The sequence below is a fragment of the Paramormyrops kingsleyae genome, chromosome 14 (assembly GCF_048594095.1).
Source record: "Paramormyrops kingsleyae isolate MSU_618 chromosome 14, PKINGS_0.4, whole genome shotgun sequence".
Taxonomy (NCBI): domain Eukaryota; kingdom Metazoa; phylum Chordata; class Actinopteri; order Osteoglossiformes; family Mormyridae; genus Paramormyrops; species Paramormyrops kingsleyae.
In genome coordinates, this window is record NC_132810.1 from 2,037,365 (window position 1) to 2,056,161 (window position 18,797).

The following is an 18,797-nucleotide window of genomic DNA, read 5'->3' on the forward strand; positions in this document are numbered from 1 at the left end:
CAGGGTGAGGTTCTGCTTGTCTTAAGAAAAAACTGACAAGGTCACATTGATTTTTTTTTTTAAATCGTGTAATTAAAGATTTTTTTTAGTGACGAAATATGAGTGGTTCTGACACCGTGTGCTTTGAAGGATGCACTACCTTTATATCCAATTCTCTCCCCCCCCCCCCCCCCCCCCCGGCTGTCCTCTACACCTTCTGAACTGTTGTTCTTTATGGTCTCCAAGCTCTTTAATGCTGTGCTTGGAGTGTACGCTAAATATGGCTTATTTAACTTTCATAAATAATAAAAATTTCCTTCCCTTTTTTTCTGGTGGGGGCAGCATAGCAATCAGTTCTCACACCGCATATTTCTGCTCATCTGCTGCCCTTTTTATAGCACCATCCATAAAGGGTTGTAATGCGGTTATAAGGTTTATACTGACATTCTGTCAGTACTATACCTCTATACATTTTAAGTCTTTATGGTCTGTTCCACTTCCAAACGGAATAAGCTCAGCCTGGTTCGGCTCAGTACAGTATGTTTCCTCAGTGGGCACCATATCTGGATCCTGCCTCTGCTCTGTCTGTGTGCAGTTTGTTCTCCTTGTGCCATGCAGATTTTCTCCTGCAGCCAAAAGTAAAAATTTCAATATTGCCTATAGATTGTAGATGTATTATATGATTGCATGTGCACTGCAAATTGGCCGGTACCCCTTCTAGGGCATAGCCTTGCCTTGTGCCTTATACTGGCTGAAACCAGCTTCAGGCCCCCCCCCTCCAACAATGACCAGCGTAGGTAGTTAGATGATGGGTAATTTGAATGTTGACATGCTGGGTGACATACTTGCTTTACAAGGCGTAATGGGAAGAATTCTATTGTTGGATTATTTATTGAAAGACTGATTCCACACTATGGTGCATCTAAGCAGAATGTGAACTAAAAAGTGCATATAATGTTCCTTTAAAGAAAAATTGTGTTTCTCATTTTGTTGTGGAATTCGATTAATAATTCATAAGGCGTGCTAAGAAAGACGTGCTACTGAGAGTTTCCATTTTTTTATAACAAAAGCAAAACATCGCGAATAATAATAAAAACATTCTCTTGGATTTTGTATTAATAATTGAGTATTTAAATTCCAGATTTCGAGTTACACTGCAGGTTAGAATGGTATTGTATGTCATCTCATATATGGCTCTTTCCTTGCTTCATGTCGCAAGTGGTCATTTCCATAAATGTTTTATTTAACGGAACAAGACAAACGTTTTCTTCTCAGATATCTGAACTGGAATAGGCTTCAGGCCTTCCCCATCAATCTGACCAGGATGTGGATGGATGGATGGATGGATGGATGGATGGATGGATGTGATTATCCACTTCTGTTTTCCCAATGCAGTTTAAGGTGTTTGGAAAGTATAAACTTGATGGAGAATAGAGAACAGAGCTTTAACGTGTTGGGCTTGGTTGCACAAGTAGTGAAAGAAAATGGTTGCATGTATACCTGACTTCTACTGTACCTGTTACCTTAAATCATTATCTAATAATGATGTGTAGTTTTTCACTCTCCTTGAGAGCATTTCTTGTCTGTGCCTTAGCAAGTTAGCATGACTCAAGACTTTGCTCCAAGGCCACCCAGCTAATTTATTTGTACTGCGTTGCACTTTGGATTGTTTAGTCTACAATGGTTTTTGTTTTCCTTTGTGATCCATTGTTCAAGGGTGTTAATTTCTCTTATGTTGATTAGCTGTGCCAGGTCAAGCATTCAGTGCGGACAATGCCACCGTCGGCCGCAAATCTGATTTATGACTTGTTATTGAAGTCTTGGAATTGTTGGGAGACTCTGGCCTAGATAATGACGCTATTGTTCAATACTGTTGCAGGGCAAAAGTTAAAAATGTGCGCTTGTCATGCAATACATGTAAACCTTCCTGGTTTGTTTTGTTTATTTTATGGTGTAAGGACCCTGCTGCCTCACAATAGATTATGTTCAGGTATGTTCAGGCAAATACATCAAAACTGCACAAACTATGGTCATTTAACAGAGACTGTTGCCTCTTTCTTTGCTACAGTAATTGATTGTGCTTTGACAGAAACTACAATAATAAGTGAGACTTTTATATTTATTGAAATATTACTTTCTGACATCAGCATGTAATTTAGATTAATGTTACTTTTTGTGCCTCAGTTAAGTATACACACTTCTCGGACATATTCAGATTCTCGGACATAACAATTACCTTCATGGTATGAAGTACTGTATCGCCAATTGTTTACTTTGTTTATTGCGGGGCATTTCTGAAACTGAGTCAGGGGATTTGGCCTCCTCTGAGCCCAGGCACAGATTTTGATTGCGGTTTTCTTTTAGAATATGTGCTATTGAGTATAATTTGCGAATGAAGGCAGAAAATCCACTCCTTGCACAGTGAGTCTTATTCTTTACAGACACTGGCTTTTCATGACCATTTCACTAGTTTTACTTATTTATGTCAGTAGATATCTGAAATGGGATACATTTCGTAGTTTTTTGTAATCTGAAGAATTGTTTTTTTGTGATGCTTTGATTTGCCTGTAGTTTCTGCTTCATTAGGTACCACACAAATAGGCATTTCATATTTGTTTTTGCATATTGTTGTGATTTGACCTCATTAGCATGGTCGGCAAAAACACAGTAGTCAAGGTGAACTTTCAGCAACTTCCAGTGAAACATGTGATAACTTTTGAACAGTTTGCTGCATTTCAGGTCTTTTTTTTACTATGAAAATCATTGTTTTGGGAACTTGTTTTCATGTCTTCAGTTCCTTTTGTTCAGTTCCTTCTTCCTGATATACTAAATGAAGTTAATGGAAAATGGACGAGGAACAAAATAAAGTTGTACTCTCATGTTATGACAACCTGACTTGACTTTTTAAGACTTTTTAAGGGCCTTCTTCTTCTTATTATTATTGCTGTTGTTACTGTTGTTGTTGTTGTTGTTGTGTGACACATTACAAGTAGATTATAAAGTGTTAACTAAAACGTGAGCATATTTGCACCAGTGATTTGAGATGTTAAATATTGTTTTGGTTGTCCTTGTGCTCATCGGTTGACTGCTTAAAATGTGTCGTATGTATAAGCGCAGATTGTGTACGGTACTCATTGTGCCAAGGTGCCGTAAATAGTCTTTCATTCCAGTTCTATGAGGGCATGACATGAAAAAAATAGCAAGCTTAAATCAGGGAGGCAGAAACATGACTTGTCCCTCGGATGGGGGTTTGTTCCTCTGGGGTAGCCACACCTTCCTGCTCTCAGGGCTTAACATCCATTTTTCTCAAGGGAATGAGCTCTGCTGTGGTCTTAGTTTCCCATTTAATTTACACATTGATTTCCGTTCTAACTTAGCATGCATTCTGTGGGCTCAGTGAGTCACTTTCTTACGCAGAATATGTGGCGTAAACTAAACAGATTGATGGCTGACCTTGAGCACTTGCCTTAACGTAGATGACTATCAGCAGAGTACTTTCTTTAATAAATATTACCATGACCTGTTTTCTCATGATAAAGAATGGGAGAGAAAAAAAACACGTTGCCTATGTGTTAGATAATGATGTTAAATTCTCTAATGCACAATGCAAAAAATATCCTTATAACAGAAAAAAAGTTTGTGTTAAAAGGAGAATGCACAAAATCTCTTTGGAAAACAAATGGAACTATGGGTTATGATATATTCTGCAAATGAGCCTTTTCTACCATTTCTGGAGAATTCTATGGAATTACACTTTTGATTTTCATGTAATTGGTATGTGATACTAGAGCAGTAAAATTACTTATATATTAGAGAACAATGTGGTGTAAGTCCATGGTTATACTTTTTATTTAAAGGACACAATAGGATTAAAACAATACATTTAATTAGTCTGGATTTTCCCCTATCATTATGAAACTCTTCTTTTAGCTGAACGCAGTTTGAAAGCCTGACAGAATTCTGGTAATGCACTCCATATTAGGAGGTTAGCAATGGGCTTATCCAACTAAATGTGGGCCTATTGTTTTAGTTTACATGGAGAAAAGAAACCAGAGAATAGGAAAAGTCTTAGACAAACCAGCAGACATGGAAAAACATCCTTAATTTAATTATTCTAATGCAGATGAGCTACATAAATATCTTATTTGTTTAAGTCACATTGTTTCCAATGTATATGTATATTTTTAATGAATAGAGCCAGTTTGTTATGAATGGTGTGGAAGCAAATGGATGCCTAGCGGGGCCCAAATTGGGCATCGAACCCGTGCTCCAGTGCTCCAGTGCGTGTGCCACAGTTGCGTTAATCAGTTAATAAGTGGACATGAAACCTAAACTATGAAAGATTCAACCCCGTTTCCAAAAAAGCTGGGATGCTGTGTAAAATGTAAATAAAAACAGAATGCAATGATTTGCAAATTATATAAACCCATATTTAAGTGAAATAGAAGACAACATATCAAATGTTCAAATGGAGAAACTTTATTGTTTTATGACAAATATATGCTGGATTTGAATTTGATGCCAGCAACACGCTTCCAAAAAGTTGGACTGGGGCAACAAAAGATGGGAAAAGTTGTGTGACCCTAAAACAAAACACCTGGTTGAATATCTAACAGCTAATTAGGTTAATTGCCAACAGGTCAGTAAGATGATTGGGTGTAAAAAGAGCCTCCCGGAGAGGCAGAGTCTCTGTGCAGTGAAGATGGGGAGAGGTTCACCACTCTGTGCAGTGAAAATGGGGAGAGGTTCACCGCTCTGTGTAGTGAGGATGGGGAGAGGTTCACCTCTCTGTGCAGTGAAGATGAGGAGAGGAAACCTCTCTGTGCAGTGAAGATGGGGAGAGGTTCACCTCTCTGTGCAGTGAAGATGGGGAGAGGTTCACCTCTCTGTGCAGTGAAGATGAGGAGAGGTTCACCTCTCTGTGTAGTGAGGATGGGGAGAGGTTCACCTCTCTGTGCAGTGAAGATGAGGAGAGGTTCACCTCTCTGTGCAGTGAAGATGGGGAGAGGTTCACCTCTCTGTGCAGTGAAGATGGGGAGAGGTTCACCTCTCTGTGCAGTGAAGATGAGGAGAGGTTCACCTCTCTGTGTAGTGAAGATGGGGAGAGGTTCACCTCTCTGTGTAGTGAAGATGAGGAGAGGTTCACCTCTCTGTGTAGTGAAGATGGGGAGAGGTTCACCACTCTGTGTAGTGAAGATGGGGAGAGGTTCACCTCTCTGTGTAGTGAAGATGGGGAGAGGTTCACCTCTCTGTGTAGTGAAGATGGGGAGAGGTTCACCACTCTGTGTAGTGAAGATGGGGAGAGGTTCACCTCTCTGTGTAGTGAAGATGGGGAGAGGTTCACCTCTCTGTGTAGTGAAGATGGGGAGAGGTTCACCTTTCTGTGTAGTGAAGATGGGGAGAGGTTCACCACTCTGTGTAGTGAAGATGGGGAGAGGTTCACCTCTCTGTGTAGTGAAGATGGGGAGAGGTTCACCACTCTGTGTAGTGAAGATGGGGAGAGGTTCACCTCTCTGTGTAGTGAAGATGGGGAGAGGTTCACCTCTCTGTGTAGTGAAGATGGGGAGAGGTTCACCTTTCTGTGTAGTGAAGATGGGGAGAGGTTCACCTGTCTGTGTAGTGAAGATGGGGAGAGGTTCACCTCTCTGTGTAGTGAAGATGGGGAGAGGTTCACCTCTCTGTGTAGTGAAGATGGGGAGAGGTTCACCACTCTGTGTAGTGAAGATGGGGAGAGGTTCACCTCTCTGTGTAGTGAAGATGGGGAGAGGTTCACCTCTCTGTGCAGTGAAGATGGGGAGAGGTTCACCTCTCTGTGTAGTGAAGATGGGGAGAGGTTCACCTCTCTGTGTAGTGAAGATGGGGAGAGGTTCACCTCTCTGTGTAGTGAAGATGGGGAGAGGTTCACCTCTCTGTGTAGTGAAGATGGGGAGAGGTTCACCTCTCTGTGTAGTGAAGATGGGGAGAGGTTCACCTCTCTGTGTAGTGAAGATGGGGAGATTTTCACCACTCTGTGTAGTGAAGATGGGGAGATTTTCACCTCTCTGTGTAGTGAAGATGGGGAGAGGTTCACCTCTCTGTGTAGTGAAGATGGGGAGAGGTTCACCACTCTGTGTAGTGAGGATGGGGAGAGGTTCACCTCTCTGTGTAGTGAGGATGGGGAGAGGTTCACCTCTCTGTGTAGTGAGGATGGGGAGAGGTTCACCTCTCTGTGTAGTGAAGATGGGGAGAGGTTCACCACTCTGTGTAGTGAAGATGGGGAGAGGTTCACCTCTCTGTGCAGTGAAGATGGGGAGAGGTTCACCACTCTGTGTAGTGAAGATGGGGAGAGGTTCACCACTCTGTGAAAGACTGTGTGGGCAAATAGTGCAACAATTTCAGAATAATGTTCCTCAATGTAATATTGCAAAGAATTTGGGAATTTTGTCATCTGTGGTCCATAATAGGCCTAAAACCAATATTAGATGATCTTCAGATTCTCTGGTGGCACTGCATTAAAAACAGACGCGATTCTATTGTGGAGTCATTGCATGGGCTCAGGAAAACTTCAGAAAGCCATTGTCTGTGAACACAGTTAGTTGCTGCATCCACAAATGCAGATTGAAACTCTACCATGCAAAGAAGACACCATATCTAAACAAGATCCAGAAACACCACCAACCTCTCTGGGCCTGAGCTCATTTAAGATGGACTGAGGCAAAATGGAAAACTGTCCTGTGGTCTGACAAATCAAAATTCTTTCTGGAAATCATGGATGCCACGTCTGCCGGGCTAAAGAGGAGAGGGAGCATCCAGCTTGTTATAGGTGGACAGTTCAAAAGCCAGCATTTGTCATGGTATGGAAGTGCCTTAGTATCCATAGGTCAGGCAGCATGTACACCAGGGAAGGCACCATTAATGCTGAATGATATATACAGGTTTTGGAGCAACATATACTGCCTTCCAGAAAAAGTCTCTTTCAGAGAAGGCCTTGTATATTTCAGTAAGACAATGTCAAACTGCATTCTGCGCGTATTATAACAACATGGCACCGTAGTAGAAGAATCTGGGTACTAGACTGGCCTGCCTGCAGCCCAGACCTGTCACCCATTGAAAACATTTGCCGCATCATGAAATAAAAAATACGACAAAAGGAGACCCTGATGTGTTGGGCAGTTGAAATCTTGTATCAGGCAAGAATTGGGCAACATTTCACTCTCGGAACTGCAGCCACTGGTCTGCTCAGTCCCAAACGTTTACAGAGTGCTGTTAAAGGAAGATGTGAAGCAGACGGTGGTAAACATGCCCCCATCCCAACTTTTCTGAAACATGTTGCTGGCATCAAATTCAAATTGAGTATGTATTTGTCTTAATTCTGTTTCTCAGTTTCAACATTTCATTTGTTGTCTTTGTTCTATTTTCAGTTAGATGTGGGTTTATAGAATTTGTAACTCATTGCATTCTGCCTTAACTTGCATTTTACAAAGCGTCTCAACTTTTTTGGGAAACGGGGATTGTTCAATTGGGGATTTGACTAATTTGAAATGAGTATGTCGACAGTTTTATTATTTATTTTCACTGACATTTTGAATATTTTTTGTTTATTTTGTGGGTATACATACACACACATATACAGATGCATGCATATATATACATAAATATACACAATCATGATGGCAATTTTAACAGAAGGATAAATGAAAAATTATTCATGTATATAACTGTCTACAATGTATATTTTGGACATTTGAAACAACATGTTTTACTGTGTTACAGCACAGTGTGTTATTTCTTTTACAAAGGCGAATGTTTATTTAATTCCATTCCTCATCCCTTATGCGCGCGCAAGCGTGTGTTTACAAGTCATCGCGAAAACTATTCGCTCCCCCCGACAGCTATTCATGGCCAGCGGCTGCGCGCAGCGCCGGGGCGCGTCTGATAGGGGCACCTGCTGCAGCGCGTGTTATCGCGTTATTTAGTCTGCCGCTCGCACGGAGTCAAAACAGAGCGCTGCTGCGTGGGGGGAGAGGAGAATGGCGGCCTTGGGTGCGGTGAAACATTTTCGTTATGCTCATGGATTCCTGTGCCAAAAATAAGGATGATGTCATCAGTTAGGTATTCGGCGCAGAACAGCAGCCGCCCCCCTGTGCTGGTTTACACGAGACTAACTTCTTGTGCCCCCTGTACAGCCACGCGGTCCCTTCACACGTCACTGAATAAGTTAATCTTTGAGAAAACGTTTTTTTTAAAGCAAAATAACCATCTTAACAAAATAATAGATTAGAAGATTTATAAAAGTTTAATTAAATTAAAATGTTAAGATATGCTGCAAAAAAAACTTAAAATATGGAGTTCATTGATAATTGCGTTAACAATGTGTACACTGTGATATTCTGCTACATCGTGGCAATTTTTATCTTGTAACGAAAGAACTTAGAGATACTTGTGCAAAATTATTTACAGTTTTGCTTACAATTGTCTTAATCATAAAACAGTCCATTAACATCATATTATAATACATCAGCAGTGATATGACTAGACAGCATCAAAGCACATTCAGAGTAATAATACCTACTTTATAGGTAGTTGAGTAACTAAAACACATAAGCTGATTTACAATATAGGGAAAATGTCATTTTAGAATCCTCTTGTTGATCTATCGATATGGTTCGGTAGCCAAAAATCTCCGGGATAGCCAATAGCAGGGCAGAATGAGAACCACCATAACAAATAAATGCAAATAGGCCTCGAAGCATACACAGCAAATATAATGCTCAGAGATTGGGTTTCATATGAAGGCAGTAAGGAAAAAAAACTGTCTGAAACCATGGTAACCAAAGGTTGATGGAACTGGACTGTAACCAGGAATATTGTTTATACTTAACCTGAACTGTATCTGTAAATGTTGAACTGTCTGCATGGGACATTTGAGACTTTGTAAGTGAGCACAGCATTTAATATAAGTCATTTAAGTTCTTTTTTTTTTTGTACCAATCAACTCTGCATGGAAATATTACTTTATATTTTGGGGGAAAAGCTATTTACATTTATAAGAAAAGAGTTGTTGGAGGAAAAGCTGTTGTCAGATGCATTGCTGAAAGGTCATCCATCTAATTTTAAAATAGAATTGTCTCATGTCATAAAAATCTAGGAATTTTCACATATATTTAAGTTTTTCTTCTTTTACATTCACGCCTAGTCAATGTACTTAATTGTGATTAGGTGTTAACTGTACTCACTTGTATAAATAGGGCAGTGGTCTGAATATGACTGCTTTGATACCCATTCTAAATGCCAGAATGAAAAATAATCAGGCGGCAAGAACAAGAGCGGCAGTCGCATAGACACAAAAGAAATCCTAAACCCCCACTCGGGATTTTTCCCAAGCTCTGGATTTACTGGCCATCCGGAAATGACGGAAGCAAATACCTCTGAAACATTTCAGTCATTTTTTCCACAGCTCTGTCGGATTTCCCCTGACCAAATACCAATTTATGCAGTATCCAGAGATATAATTCTTGTCAACAGGGTCTTCCGGAATGGAGCCACTCGTCAGTATCCCGAAAGATTAACATGGCTCAAGTGGCAAACAATAAAGGCCATTGAAAGGAGGACACTCAGTGTGGCATGTGTCCCTTCATTCACTCTCATTTACTGCTCTTTGTCAATCTCTCACATTGTTAACAGCCTTAATCACCAAGGTGTGGAGGAGGGACACAGCGAAAGTTACCAGCAGAGTTTAAAACATTCATAATTAAACTCCCAAGTTCTGAAATTTATGGATGAAAGAATGATGTTCTTTAAAGAGATTCACTTTCAGAAACTACATCTGTGGATTTTCTATCGTTTTTTTTTTTGTCCCAAGTAGAAGATCCCATTCATTTTGAGCGATATCTTTGTGTTAAAGGGACAAGCTAAGACCAAAGCTGAGGAAAGCTACCGGAAATTCCAAGAAATCTACTTGAAAGTCGAATAATATGAGTCACAGGACTATTCAGGCAGTCATGTTTTTTTTTCCTTTTTCACCTCGCTTCCCAGATCAAATATGCATATTTTACCTGATATGACGTATCTTATTTACCCCGATTTTTATATTGACTTTCACATGTGTGTTAACCTTTGGATGAAAAATATGCCACGTGTACTTCCACTGGATATTACGTCATAATGGTAATTAGCTGCATTGTTTGCAAAAATCGAGTGCATTTCTCTATGTTGGAATATCCCTGCTGAGTGCTGTGGGGCAGCTGAGTGCGACGTAGGTGGTGTTTTTGACCAGATTTGCTTGATACACATCAGTTCTATGTGGGACAATGGCTTTTAATTATGGTCTAAAAATGTCAGATAGGGAGATCTCAAAGCCGGATCGCTGCCAGCCACGATGCCCCTATCAGTAGTTGCTTTGTCATGGGTTTTTAATGACCGCAGCGAGCCAGAGCTCAGCTTCGCATCTCTTCCAAACTAGATCACCTTACTGAAAAGTGCTTCCAATTGTCCACTGGAATACTGGCCCTGAACCAGGTTCAGAGGACGTGCGTCACTAACCGTGGGCCACAGCTGGGTCACTGCCTATTTCTATTAACGACATCAGGTATGACTAAGTTTCTGTAACATTTTTCGCAGCTTTTTGGAGTAATGGTGCAGCATGACTCTGCTGTCACATTAATACTTTGTGCATGTTTGAATCTGCTCCCTCTTCCCCGTCCGCGGTTTTTGTGTGTTCACACTTTGTTTGCTTGGATGTCTTTCTGTTTTTCTTTCTTTATACAGTCGCAGGGCACGCAGTTCAGGTGAGGTGATTTACATCGCCTCTTTGTACATGTCCGCGTGTAAGGCCTGGAGCAGCTCATGTGGATCTGTCTTTTTCTGGGGCCGTGTTACATTTCATGCTGAGGTCTGTTGAATCAGCCGTGTCATTGGCAGTCATGATGCACCTCCAGCCGCTCAGATAGTCACGGTCGCTGCCGTACGGCGAGTTTGAGAATTTCGGAGGCTGCAGTGTGTGGGGTGATGGAGAGGAGCAACAACATCTGCCTTCACAGAATCATGAGTGTCGCTCCGGCTCATCTTTTGCATGCGTTCATCCAGAGGTGGAAAGTTCAGGTCCAGAAAGTACAAGTCCAGACCAAAGTTTTGTTTCAACCAATCGGTTTAGTATAGAGTATTGTTTTTGTATACTTGCTGTGTCCTTGTTTTACTTCCTGCTAGGGCGGTATTCGAGATTTGGCTTGTGTGAGAATGCATATATTATCTGCTGTTTGGGCATACCAGGAACCTGCAGATCCCCCTCACGTGTCACACGAAGATCTCGAATGTGTCCTCCGTGAGGTCACTGTGACTCCTGTCACGCATGGTGGCCTCGTGAGAAGCGCATGCCGTGAATAAATCGCAAGTTTTCCAGGGCTGCGTTGCGTGGCACCAGCTCACTTATCCAAACATCTTAAGCCCGGAAAGATACTTGTTACTTGCGGGTGCCAGTGTTTCGAGGCTTGCAGAACGATTCCGATTGCGTTGCTGGCATTTCTCAGTTGCCCGTCGGTGGCCTACAGGTCAAGCCTCATCTGGGGGGGGGGGGTGGGAGGGGCACCCTGGTTCATTTGTTTTTACCTCCCTCCTGACATCTAGTGGAAGGCAAGAACAGTGATCCTCTGCATATTTTTAGTGTCCTGATGCCCTTCATGCTATCAGAAGTACACATCTCCTGTTGTTGTGTCATCAGCGTGTAGCATGCCAGCATTTCCATAATTAGACTGTTTTTTTCTCCATTAGTTTATCCTGTTTGCACAATGACCTGGCCAGGTCAATGCCCATAGTTCTTGAGTACAAGGTTGTTGATGCGTTGATGGGGGAATTCACCATTTATGCAGCTGTAAGGTCGTTCTTCTGTTCTAAAGGCTCATATAAACAGTGCCTTAGCACAATTTTTAGATTATATAAAAGTCATGGTAACTTGTTCATGAACTGCTCACTTAACTGATTTCGTATTTCACTACAAATTTTTTGATGTTCATAATATTGGTGTTGTTCAGATCACTTAATAGTCATTTGTATATATTTTTTTCTTTAAAATGTGTAATCACTGAACTTCTGAAGCACCCGAAATAATGCAGGTAATGAGATACATGAATTTATGAAGCAGTGAAAGGCTGGATTGCAAAAATTCCACGTTCTTATTTCATACTCCTTGTTTAACAATTATAGAGTCAAACAAAGCATATAATTCTGCTGATTGAATAAATTAGTCACTGGAATTAGTCCTGCACTCCAAATTGACAGGCCTGTAATTGTATATGTGGGAAGTCAGTTTAATTGTATCATAAAATTCACATGAGCATATCTTTTGAGTTCTGTTTTGCTTTTTCAGCATTGGCCTGGAAGGACAGAGCACTGAATCGTACCTGGAAACTTTAATACAGTTAAAAAAAATAAAATAAGCCTCCTTTATCTACTTTATAATTTATATCAAAGTGCCTATGTATGACAAAGGACTTTTCATTGCTTCCTTTTTTGACTGCTGCGTTGGTGAAATTTTATTTTGCTCTGCATGTTTTCCAATATTTTGGCTCTGTACCAGCTAGGTGTGAAAGGAGTGGGACATATATTACTTCACGAAGGTCACGGTTGCTTTCTTTTTCCTTCCTTTTTATATTCTCGGAAGTTGACATAAACTACTGTAGGCAGTACAATAATTACTAGCAGAAACACATGAATGTGCACCTGGTGTTGCCATGGAAACCAGGAAAGCCCTATCCTCTTCAATGGGGAACGTTGTGTTTCAAGGCTCCTCAAATCTAAAAAAAAAAAAAGAAATCACTGTGATGTTTCATGTCTTATGTCTGTAGGTTACATTGGTTACGGTATTTCATAAACTGCAGGGTCGGTACTTTCATCCATAGCACCTTTCTCTACACACAGACTGAAACACGCATACAAAACACAAAAGGGATGTGTACTGATAGTGGAATAAATTATTCAGAGACACACGCTCACGTCGCAGGTAAACAGAGGAAGCGGAAAACAAGCAGTTCTGCTCAGCCGCCATTATCAGATCCTTTATGCAAAAGTGTTCTGTGTCTTTCCGCTGTCTGCCAGAGACTAAGCCAGCCTGCTTGTTCAACGGAGTGGAGTACTATGATGGAGACATGTTCCGAATGGATGCCTGTCGCTTCTGCCGCTGCCAGGGTGGGGTGTCGGTCTGCTTCTCAGCACAGTGTGGCGTCCTTCACTGCGAGCGCTACTACGTGCCAGAGGGAGAGTGCTGTCCCGTCTGTGAAGGTAGGCCGCAGCAGTCCAGATCACACAGCCTTGATATTTCCCCACAAATATGTCTTGACAAAAAAATTGCCCTGTTTTCTTTTTTGCTCCCTCGTGCGGCAGGTGATTCAGAGCTTGTGGTTGTGGGTTCGAGTATCCTATAGCATGCCAATCCCCTCTGTCCTGCAATTGCTTCCAGACATCAGCCAGCCCGTGCTGAACTATGCCGGCTGCTACGCCAATGGGCAGATCCTGGCCCACGGCGACCACTGGCGGGAGGACGACTGCACGTTCTGCCAGTGCGTGAGCGGGGAGGCGCGTTGCCTGGCCGCCGCCTGCGGCCACAGTTGCCTGAACCCTGTGACTGTACCCGGAGAGTGTTGCCCAGTCTGTGAAGGTAAGGACCACCCAATATCTCTCCCACCCTGCAGATGTCGGTCTGTCTCTGGGCTGCAGATTTGCACACGTCTGTTATCTTCAACTGCTTGCAGATGTATAAGCAGATAAAAACGCAAGTTTTCAGGTTATCGCTTATTATTTAAACAGATTCTGTGCTGCTGCAATGAATAGACGCAAAGCAAAGTTGGAATACAGAGTGGTGGAAAACTTGAGGTGTTCTGAAAGGTACCTCTCCTCTTGTAATGTTAGGATCACCCCACCCCCCACCCCCCCCCCCCCCCGTGCCATTTTTGGCTTCCTGGCTCCCCAGTTCCCTGGTGGTGTTTAATTTCAAAGCACCGACTCTCAGTGCCCCAGTCATCAAACTTGTCAAGCCTTGATCACCTCTGCAGTGACCCAGCTGTTACTTTGTCATTCTTTCTTTAATTTGATTTCTTGCTTTTTTCTTTTTTAATAAGTCCTTGTACGGTTAGACGGACATAGGACACGTTTATTCTGGTTCGGTTTCCATTGAGAAAAGGCGGCAGTCGATTGTAAAGCATTCTCTGAAGTCACAAACGCACAGCGGTGCATTGAAACGGGAGTCCAAGGCTCCAGCAGCCCGATGTAATTTCACTTTAGTTACAGTTGTAGTTACTTTGTTGCCAGTTCTGGTTATGTGCTGCAGCTCCAAGGTAATACATTTCGGATTGTGAATCATTCATTAGACTTGCTATTGTATGCATGATTGGAACCCAGCTGGCAATGCTGTTCATAACCGTCGCCGTCCTCCATTATAACACGAGTCTCTGCTTTGGATTGCATTGTAATAAGGAGTTGCTGACAGCAGCTGTGGCAAGTGATTTTTTCCCCCTACTTGTCTGCACCATTTTTATTTTTTTTTTTTACAGCTACTGTTGAGATGGTTTTATATCTGTGTCCACTGGTAATGTGTAGCTATTCCCTTGTGAATATAATATACATATTGTTGTTCATTTTGAAAATTATAACCCTACATGAAATACTCCTTTCATCTGCATTCCTCTGCTTTTTAATTAGTCTTGAATGGAGGTTTTTTTTCCCTTCTTCTTCTCCCCAGACTGGGACAAAAAAAAATATCACAGTTCATTGAAGTTGTATGAGTTTCCGTTTCAGGGAAAATTAGCTACCTAACAAAAATAGTGTCCATTACGACTATAAACTGAAAGACAGGCACCTATTATAATATATATAAAGGGCATCTTTTGTGAAGCTTCTTTTAAATGGGCTCACGTTCCTGGAATCATTGCAGTAGGATTACTGCAGTATTACCCTGGTCTATGGATGTGCCCTATGGATATGTGCACGCTCTCTTTGAATTTCAGGAGGTATTTAATTGAGTAAACATGTCATAGCTCCTATGCAAATGCTGGGTCTTTATTTCATCACCCGGTTCTGTAAGATTGGCGGACCTGGGAGTGGCTGTAATCCCTTCTTCTCCCGTGTTGCAGGGCATAGTGCTGCTGTGGTGATATTATAAAAAAAAAGAACAACAACACATATGCATGTCCCAGCGGGGGCGCTGATTACTGGCAGGAGCAGGTGTTTGATGAGGGGGAGGGTCTTCCTCCGCGATGGCGGAATAATTAGCCGAGCTCTCGTGTGTCTGCGCCACCATCCTGAGATTTAAGGGGAGGTTTGCATGCAACAAGGAATATTGTAAGTCAATTTAATTCAATTAATTTTTGTATTGCACCTTTCGCAACAGAGATGCCCCGAGGTGCTACATGGGCGTGTTGTGATACATTCCTGCATCATTTAGAATTATTCAAATGGGAGGACAAAGAAATGGAAGAGAGAAATCCAGGTGACAACAGAGAAGAGGAGATAAAAACTCTTAATTAGGGTGGGAAAAATATCCTATAGGGGTCCAAGGTCAACTGGCTGCCCTACTTCCCGGGGCTACTCAGCCCTCATCACAACAGGGCCAGAGTCACCCATCGTCTTGAATTATGTATTTTTGGTTCAATAGAACTCAGATTCAGTGATAAACCTCTACTGTGATGCCTGTGTTGTATTGTCTGTGTAGTGATGCCTATCATCTGCATGAATATACTGCTTAAATCAATATGAACTGCACATAGATCCAAAGATCCAGTGTCTAAAAGTAGTAGAATAATTCAGCAATAGACAAAAGAAGGGTCTCGCCTGCATCAAATGCAATACATCTTTTACCTTTATTTCAAATATTTTGAAGATCGGGGTTATCCAGCGATAATATTAAACACGTCTTAAGGTACACATCTACTCTAGCATTGGGTAGAGCCAGTAGCCAAGCAATATTGTTGTCATATTTTTGTGTTGAGGGTTAGAAACATTACGGGCGCAGGTGTCCATGTTATCGATTCAGGCAACAGATGAAGACTGCGACAGGGAAGACTGACCCCTCTGTTGCCCCATTGGTCGGATTCGCATGACATCCTTACCAATTAAAGCCATTTCATGGGCTTAATTATAAAGTAATCGATACAGACAAGTTCTGGAAAATGAGAACGTATGTGACAACTCCTGGGCATTGTTTCGTGCCCACTTTTCTTTATTAGAATGCAAAGAGCCCAATTAACGGGGCCAAAGGTTTGTCAGGAGCTACTGAAACAGGCATAATAACCACCTCCAGTGACCGTACCCCCGCGGACATCCACCCCCGCGGACATCCACCCCCGCGGACATCCACCCCCGCGGACATCCACCCCCGCGGACATCCACCCCCGCGGACATCCACCCCCGCGGACATCCACCCCCGCGGACATCCACGCCCGCGAACATCCACGCCCGCGAACATCCACCCCCGCGAACATCCACGCCCGCGAACATCCACGCCCGCGAACATCCACCCCCGCGAACATCCACGCCCGCGAACATCCACGCCCGCGAACATCCACGCCCGCGAACATCCACCCCCGCGGACATCCACCCCCGCGGACATCCACGCCCGCGGACATCCACGCCCGCGAACATCCACCCCCGCGAACATCCACGGCCGCCGGCTGTAATAAAACCTTTATATCGGTTTATCAAAATAAATAGAAATTCCTAATAAAGAAAAATGTGTGTAGGAAAATCATTTTTTAAATGTTTATGGTTCTGGAGCGTTAAAATGAAATACTACAGTGCTGTCCCCAAATGAATGGTCCTGTCATGAAACTGGCCTATGTTTGATGACTAGGTGTCATACTTCTCTGTTGAAGTCAGATGTCATGTGAAAGCAGTTCTGCATCCCAATTGAAGAAATATGTAAATATACATTATCAAGGAGCTACTCAACGTCCGGACGGGAAGATAATATTAGAAACAATATTTTTGTAACTAGAATTCAATTACTTCATGTCCAGATTTGTGCTGTTTCTGGGAAGTTCAGGAGCACTGATGCTGGCCAGACTGTTAAGAAAACTGAAACCTTGGATACCAGTCACACCCTATCATACCTGTCCTCGTCCTTGTACTTCAAAGTGTGAGTGTTTCTGCTCTGAACTATAGCAAACTAATTAAGCGATTTCATAAGCCTTACTTTGAATAGTTCATTTTTATTTTCCTAATCATGATTTGTAACCAGACCTCATTTCTTCAAGGTGACACCCTCTGTGTTTCAGTTTGTTATTCTGATCGGCACAATGTATGTAATTAAGCCAATGAAGGCTGTTAGCTTGGAATAACGCCCCTGGAGGTTTGTAACGGTTATTACAACATGCTTGACAGACACGAAAGAGAGGATGCCTGTGATTCAAGCTGCCTGTTTGTGCTTTTTCTCCGCCTGTGTTCGTGTGAGTGTGTGTGGGCATGTCCCCCCCCACCCCCCCGCTCCATGGGTAGCGCTGCAGTGTTACTACTCTTATCGGGGTTGAGGCTTTCAGTCTTGGTCCTGGCTCTGTGTTTTTTTGATGGTTTATTCCAGGTACTCCAGATTTCTCCTGCAGTCCAAACACAGGGCATTAAGTAAATTGGGGTCCCTAAATTGTGCAGAGAATGTGCAGGGACCCTGTGATGGACCGGTGTTTTGTCAAGGGACACTTGGTATGTGATTCCTGGGTTAGGTTGTAGGATCACTACAGCCCTATACTATATTGGTAGCTGGGGGTGGATGGATGGATGGATGGACAGAGGGGTGGATGGATGGACAGAGGGGTGGATGGATGGACGGACGGATGGACTTCACTTATTGATTGATTTTTTTGGAGCAACATGAGAGTTTTCTTCAGTTTAAAACAAGCGCCAGGATTTTAAGATGAATGTTTCGGTTTTCAGTTGGATGCTTTTTCTAGCTGACGATTCCCCTTATTGACTGTTAGCAAAATTATTTCTAGCAGCGGAATCGCAGCAGGCAGGCAGGATCCAGCTGGAAATTGTTCCCTAAATGAAAAGATCAGAAATATTAAAAATGAAACATTTTATGCAGAAGACATTTTAAAACCTTCTGCCAGTCTCTGCATGTAGTGGCTACATATCTGAAATGTTCGGTTTCTTTGGAATTGTGGGATTCCTACATCTGTGCCATATCTGTCGTATTGTTACATTATTATTTTTACAGTAGCTACCGTATCTGCTATATTGTATGGCTACCCCTAGCTCCCCTTCGTGTTAGTGTGTGTATATTCTCTATTTTTATTTATTAGCTATTATTCTCTGTTTTCTCCCTCCCTCATATGTTGCACTTCTCTGGTATACTGTCTCTGCACTTTTATATACTGCACCTCGGCCCTGGGGAATGTCAATCCGCACCTCTGTATGCTGCGGGTTGCATATAGATGGGATGACGGAAAAGACCCACTTGACTTGGCTTGACTTGACTTCACTTGAAATGGGCTGCACAGAAATATGGTTGAGAACCACCGTTCTGCTGTTGTCTTGCTTACAAATACCAGTTATAGTGAGATAATATCATGCCCGAAGTAGGAAACAATTAAAAGTACTATCACAGATGCAGACGATAGCAGACATTGGAGGAAAGAATGTGAAATATGGATAGGGGCGATACGACACAGAAAATAATACCCACTTTGGAAATTTTAGAAAAAAATGAGTGATGTGTAAGCAAAAATGTGATGAAAATATTTCTTCGCAATTATTTATTATCAGCCAATAGTTCATCTGATGCATTAATATCTGAGGTACAGGTGTTAGGCTGTAACATGACTCAGCTATCATAAAATTCTTAGTTTGAAGGCAGAACTTCG

At 42.2% G+C, this 18,797-nt stretch overlaps 1 protein-coding gene across 2 annotated transcripts in view; it reads left to right on the forward strand.

Annotated features, from left to right (window-relative positions):
- crim1 (cysteine rich transmembrane BMP regulator 1 (chordin-like)) overlaps window positions 1–18,797 on the forward strand; it is an 84,938-nt gene that overhangs the window by 47,925 nt on the left and 18,216 nt on the right. For both annotated transcript variants that reach the window (XM_023825304.2, XM_023825303.2), the window contains 2 exons: window positions 13,048–13,230; window positions 13,409–13,606. In XM_023825304.2, coding sequence (XP_023681072.1) covers window positions 13,048–13,230; window positions 13,409–13,606 — 381 coding nt within the window. The remainder of the gene's footprint in view (window positions 1–13,047; window positions 13,231–13,408; window positions 13,607–18,797) is intronic.